General features: G+C 62.5%; 1 protein-coding gene across 1 annotated transcript in view; it reads left to right on the top strand.

The window, feature by feature from the left end:
* The first annotated feature begins 220 nt into the window (after positions 1-220).
* MMP2 (matrix metallopeptidase 2) overlaps positions 221-6,000 on the top strand; it is a 29,085-nt gene continuing 23,305 nt past the window's right edge. The window contains exons 1-2 of the mRNA XM_055145782.1: positions 221-549; positions 4,556-4,782. Coding sequence (XP_055001757.1) covers positions 412-549; positions 4,556-4,782 — 365 coding nt within the window. The 5' untranslated portion in view covers positions 221-411. The remainder of the gene's footprint in view (positions 550-4,555; positions 4,783-6,000) is intronic.

The raw sequence follows: 6,000 nt of genomic DNA, 5'->3' as shown, positions 1-6,000 counted from the left end.
GCAGCTGCGGCGGCGGCGAAAGAGGCGGAGAAAAAGGGAGAGAGCCGAGAAACGGGAGGAGAGGGGAGGAGGAGGAGGAGAAGGAGGAGGGCGGGGCGGGCGCGCCCCCTCCCCCCGCGCTGCCCGCGTCCTCCCAGCCCAGCCGGCCACATCTGGGGGGCGCCCGCCCTTGGTTTCCGCCGCCTGCAGACTTCCTCCGGCGGTGGCTGGAGGCTGCGCATCTGGGGCTCGGCGCATACAAAGGGGCCAGCCCGGGCGCGAGCGAGCAGACGGCGGCGGGCCATGAGCCGCTGAGCCCCCGCGGAGCCCCTCGGAGCCCAGCGCGGCGGCGGAGCAGGCGCCAGCCCGGCGGGGACCCAGCGGCGCGCACCGAGCCAGCCCGCCCGGCCCCACTCGGGGCCCCGGCGCGCAATGACCGCGGCGCTGGCCGGCCCCCTGCGGGCGCTCTGCATCCTCGGCTGCCTGTTGGGCCGCGCCCCCGCGCCCCCCGCGCCCATCATCAAGTTCCCCGGGGATATCGCCCCCAAAACGGACAAAGAGTTGGCCGTGGTGAGTGAGAGTCACGCTCCGAAGAAGTTGGTCTGAACTTGGCTCCGGATGGTGGGGGAGGAGATCACCCTGCCACCTTCCCAGCCCACCCCCCACCTCCACCCCCCCCCCATCCCTCCCCTCCTCGTTCCTGCAGTGCGCACCCGGCGAGGGGGAGGGGCTCTCCTGGGCAGCTCCGTGGGGGGCGGGGGGCGCGCGCTACCCCGATCTCTCCCTCCCCGGCGGCCCCGGGCCGCTGCGCTCCAGTGGAGAGGCACTTGGCTAAAGCACTTGACAACTTTGGGGGGGGCCCAGCGGGGGGCGGGGAAGGCGAGAGTCCAGCAGCGGAGGGGGAAGGGCCCTTTTGTCAAAGAGGACTTTGTCTGGGAGTCCAGGGATACGGCATCAGCGCGCAGACTTGGTCCACAACTTTGGACACATCTGGGGGAGGCTAGCCTGGCCCTTGGCAAGATTCTTGGCTCTACGCGGAGGGTGTGTGGGGGGAGGGGACTCTTTTGCAGACGGTGGGGGCTCCTTTTTAAGCCTCTTGGGGGGCACTCGGGATCCGTTGGCACATGATTCGGTTACGCGTTTGCAGCGTCGAGGAACGGAGCTCGGGGCAAGGTGGGGCTTGGCAAACGCCGGGCAGCTTTGGCACACGTCGGGAGCGCTCGCGGGGGCCTTCTGGCTGCTCCGTGGACGGCAGGACAGCGCACCTTTCCCTGTCTAGTGGCTCCAGCTGAGCGGGAGGGTCAAAGCTTGCCCCCTTGGCAAGTTTCCTGGGACTTCTGTCGAGGGGTCGGGAGCTCGGGAGGGGAGCGGCGGGAGGCGGGCGCGTGGGGCGGGGGCGGCGCGCTCCCTCCTGGCGCCGCGTCCAGCGCCGGCTTAAGCGGTTTACGAGCGCCCCTGCCCGTGCGGGCCGGACGCCCTGGCCCCGCGCTGCGCCAGCCGGGCACTGCCCCTGCCCCAGGTCCGCAAGGAGCCAATCCCTGTATCTTCTCAGCCCCCCAGGAAGTCTCTTCTTTAACCAGGACCCCCAAACTTTCCAAGGCCACCCTGCCAAGCCGAGAGCCCCGGGAATAGCACCCCCAGGAAGGCACTCCCCTCCCCCCTTCTGTCATCAAGGCCTAGGTACCCCTGGGAGCTGAGGGGAGGGGGGGGCAGAGAGACCTGAGCCCCTCCCCCCTGGGGGTGAGAGGGTGGGGCTGATGAGCTCCTGCGCCCTTCTACAGGCCGTGGGGGAGGGGCGCATGTTGCACTGGGGGGCACAGTGGGGCTAGGGGACTCAGCTCTGGGCTTGACTGCCCGAGTATCTGCAGTTCCCGAGCACCTGGGTCTGTTATTAACAGCCCGCCCCGTCCCCTCCTTCAGACTGAGCCCCTAAAGGGTAAGGGGCCTGGGGCCCCTTTTGCTCTCCTTCCCCTCCTCCACTCCATCCTTCCCTTCTCTCCCCAACCCTCCCATCCCCCTTACCCTCTCTTCCTCTCCCTCCCCTTTCCTTCCCTTCCCCACTCATTCTCCCTCCCTCTCCCGCAGGGCCCCCCTCCTCCTTTCTTTCCTCTCCCCCCTCCCTCCTTCTCTCTCTATCTCTCCTTCCTCCACCCTCTCTTCCTTTCTCCCCCTCCCTATACTCCCCTTTCTCCTTCTCACCTCCCCCCTGTCACCCTCCCCTCCCCACCCCTTCTCCCCTCCATTGTCTTCCCTCCTCACCCCTGCTCCTCTCCCTTCCATCATGCTTTTCCTCCTCTCACCCCTCTCCTCCCTCCCTTTCTCCCTTCATCTCCTCCCCTTCTGGTGTCACTCAGGCAACCTGCCCAGATGGTCCAGTGCAGACCCTAGCCAGGCCTCCAGAATTAGCCTGGTGGGGACTGGGGGTGGGGGGCCCATGGTTCTGGGGCCGGACCTCAGGGCCTGGTCACTGCTCTGGCAGCCTTTGAGCTGGCAGCCCAGCCCCTGCACCGGGAGCCGAGCCCCAGAGACTGGAAACAGGGCTTGCTCGCCGACATGCCCCTGGCACTCACACAAGGCTTGGCCCACGCAAGTGCCAGGGAGCGTTTGTTGAATGGCCATGGGCGGTTATCACTGACCCTCTGCCCCGGCCTTTCTGCCTGTGGCCTCGGGACGCCCCTGAAAGACAGGGCCATTGTCTTCTCGGAAATGGCAGCCGGAGGGTTCAAATCCAGCCTGCCGGCAACTGTGCACAGAACCCCTTGGGTCCCCTTGTAGGGAGAGGGGGCTGGGTGGCTGCTGGGCGGATCCCTGGGGGCTCTGGGGTCCCTGGCACCCACCGCAGAGCCCAAACACCAGGACACTCTCAGGCCCGCTGTCATATGGAGCTGCCCAGTCCTGAAGGCCTGGTGACCCCAGGGCCCCTCACACTGCTTGGAAGTCACCCCCCATCCCCACCAGAGGGCTAGAGAGAGAGGTCGGGCTGAGCAGGTGGGCTGAGCAGGTGTCCCTGCGAACCTCATGGGCCCCGGGGCACCCTCAGGAATAGCCTCAGGTGTGAAAACTTAACCCTGGGGTCCACCAGGGTATCCCCCAAACAATAATGTACTTATAAAACGAAGAATAGAAAAATCGCCCTTTTGTCACGGGCAGGGAGGTGGATTCAGAGGGTGCCGAGGTAAGGGGGTGCCGGGACTCGCCCCGTCTCTGCCTTCCATGAGCTGTGTGGGCCTGGCCAGTCTCTTTCTCTTCAAAAAAATTTTTTCCATCTATTTATTTTGTTATTTATTTACTTTCATTTTATTTTTATTTTTTAATTTTTTAAAAAACTGGGTTACGGTGAGGTACACAGTTACAGAGCAGTTCATGATCGGGTTTCAGTCATACAGTGATCCAACACCCCTCTCTCCACCAGTGCACATTTCCCACCACCAGTGACCCCAGTTTCCCTCCCACCACCCCCCTCTCCTAGCCTGCCTCTATTGCTCTATGCTCTAAGGCATGCACTTTCCTTCTCTCCCTCCCTCTATTTCCCTCTCTCTCCCTCTCTGTCTCCCTCTCCCTCCCTCTCTTCTGTCTTCCTCTCTTCTCTCTCTCCCTCTCCCTCTCTCCTTCTCTCTGTCTCCCTCTCCCTCCCTCTCTCTTTCCCTCTCTTCTGTCTTCCTCTCTTCTCTCTCTCCCTCTCCCTCTCTCCTTCTCTCTGTCTCCCTCTCCCTCCCTCTCTTTCCCTCTCTTCTGTCTCCCTCTCTTCTCTCTCTCCCTCTCCCTCTCTCCTTCTCTCTTCCTCCCTCTCTCTCCCTCTCTCTTTCCCCCTCCTCTCTCTCCCTCTCTCTCTCCTTCTCTATCCCTCTCTCTCCCTCTCTTCTCTCTCTTCCTTTCCCTCCTTTTCCCCCCTCTCTCTCCTCTCTCCCACCCTTCCTCTCTTCCTCTCTTCTCTCTCTCTCCCTCTCTCCCTCCTTCTCTCTCTCCTTCCCTCTCCCCCTCTCTCTCCCTCCCTCTTTCTCTCCCTTCTTCTCCTTTCCTCCCTCCCTCTCTCTCTTCTTCACTCCCTCCCTCGCTCCCTCCCTCCCTCCCTCTCTTCCACCCTTCCCCCACCCCTCTCTCTTTCTCTGGCTGGTTTCTTTTTTTTTTTTGCTTTTTTTGGGTCACACCAGGCGATGCTCAGGGGTTATTCCTGGCTCTGCACTCAGGAATTACCCCTGATGGTGCTCAGGGGACCATATGGGATGCTGGGAACTGAACCCAGGTCAGCCGCATGCAAGGCAAACACCCTATCCGCTGTGCTATTGCTCCAGCCCCTCTGGCTGGTTTCTTAACCCCTCTGGGCTCTAGTTCCTTCCTCCGGACTGTGGAAGCTGAAGCTGGTGTCTGGTCCATGTCAGAAGGTCTCTGGGAGCATTCACTGACCCACATCCGACACGTGCCACCAAACCAGGAGACCTGCTGTGAGCAAGGACCCTTGGGTTCGAGAGACCCCCGGCGCACGTGTGCATTGCGGGCTGGGCTGGGCTGGGTGTCCGCCTTGGCCGGTGTGGCCCAGCCTGACGGGGCTGCCCCCTCGGGGGCTGGTTTCTTCCAGAAATACCTGAACACCTACTATGGCTGCCCCAAGAACCGCTGCAACCTGTTCGTGCTGAAGGACACGCTGAAGAAGATGCAGAAGTTCTTCGGGCTGCCCCAGACGGGCGACCTGGACCAGAACACCATCGAGACCATGCGGAAGCCGCGCTGTGGCAACCCCGACGTGGCCAACTACAACTTCTTCCCCCGGAAACCCAAGTGGGACAAGAACCAGATCACATACAGGTGCCCAGGGCGGCGGGGGCGGGGTGGGGGGTCACAGGGCACCTGGGCCCTGCCCTCTGCTCATCTATGCACGAGGGTTTGCATCTTTGGGGGAGGGCAAAAGGGGCTGGGCCACACCTGGCACTGCTCAGTGGCTATGCCTGACTCTGTGCTCAGGGGTCACTCCCGGTGGGGCTCACGCACCCTGTGGGTGTTACGGATCAGTCAGGAATCGGCTGCGTGCAAAGTGAGCACCTACTCTGTCCTAACTTCTTTTTTTTTTCCCTTTTTGAGTCACACTTGGCGATGCTCAGGGGTTGCTCCTGGCTTTGCACTCAGGAATCACTCCTGGCGGTGCTCAGGGGACCATATGGGATGCTGGGAATCGAACCTGGGTTGGCTACATGCAAGGCAAACGCCCTACCCACTGGGCTATCGCGCCAGCCCCTATCCTGTTTTCTTAATCCTTTTACATTTTGTCTTCTTGGGGGCTCACCCTCAGCTATGCTCAGCTGACTCTTGGCTCTGTGCTCAGGGATCACTGTTGGCAGTGCTCAGGGGCCCGTATGGGGTGCTGGAGACGGACCCCAGGTTTGCCTGGTGCAGGGAAGCACCCTCCCCGCCGTGCTATCACTCCCGCCCCGGGGCTCAGCAAGTCTTAAGGCCCTTGTAGGCAAGTTCTGAGGAACTGGGGTCAGGAGATCTGAACTTGAACCTCACACTTCTCTGTCGTGGGACGGAGGTTGGTGGGGTAGTGGTGGGGGACACAGGGACAAACTTCTCCCCACTGTCCCGGACCTTGACTTTCCTGCCTGCCGAGTGGAGAACACCTCCCTCGTGAGGCCGGCTGGAGGTGAAACTGAATGTTAGTGGTGACCAGAGGGAGAGGGAAGCAGGTGTCCATCGTGTCGCTGGCCCCGAGTTGTGGCTCGCTGGTTGCTCCCTGCATTTGCTTTGACATTGGAGCGTGGTCGTGGCCCCTGGGCTGAGGGTTCTGTTCCGCAGGGCTCGTGCTGAATTCCACAGGTGAGATTTCTGCCCGGTGGCTCTTCCTATACCATGGATGCCTCAGACCACTCCCCACCGCTCCCCGCCCCCCACTCAGGAGTGAGGATGAGGTTCCAGGGGCCAGAGGGGACCGGCTGACGTGGGCCCTCCACGGGCTGCTCTGGCAAGGGCTCTGGCACTGGGTGGAAGTCTGTGCACAAGGCCACGAGCTCTCACTTGCTCAGCGCTCGC

This window comes from Sorex araneus, chromosome 8 (genome assembly GCF_027595985.1).
Source record: "Sorex araneus isolate mSorAra2 chromosome 8, mSorAra2.pri, whole genome shotgun sequence".
NCBI lineage: Eukaryota > Metazoa > Chordata > Mammalia > Eulipotyphla > Soricidae > Sorex > Sorex araneus.
The sequence above is the reverse complement of the archived record's forward strand: the minus strand, read 5'-3'. Positions and strand labels throughout refer to the sequence as shown.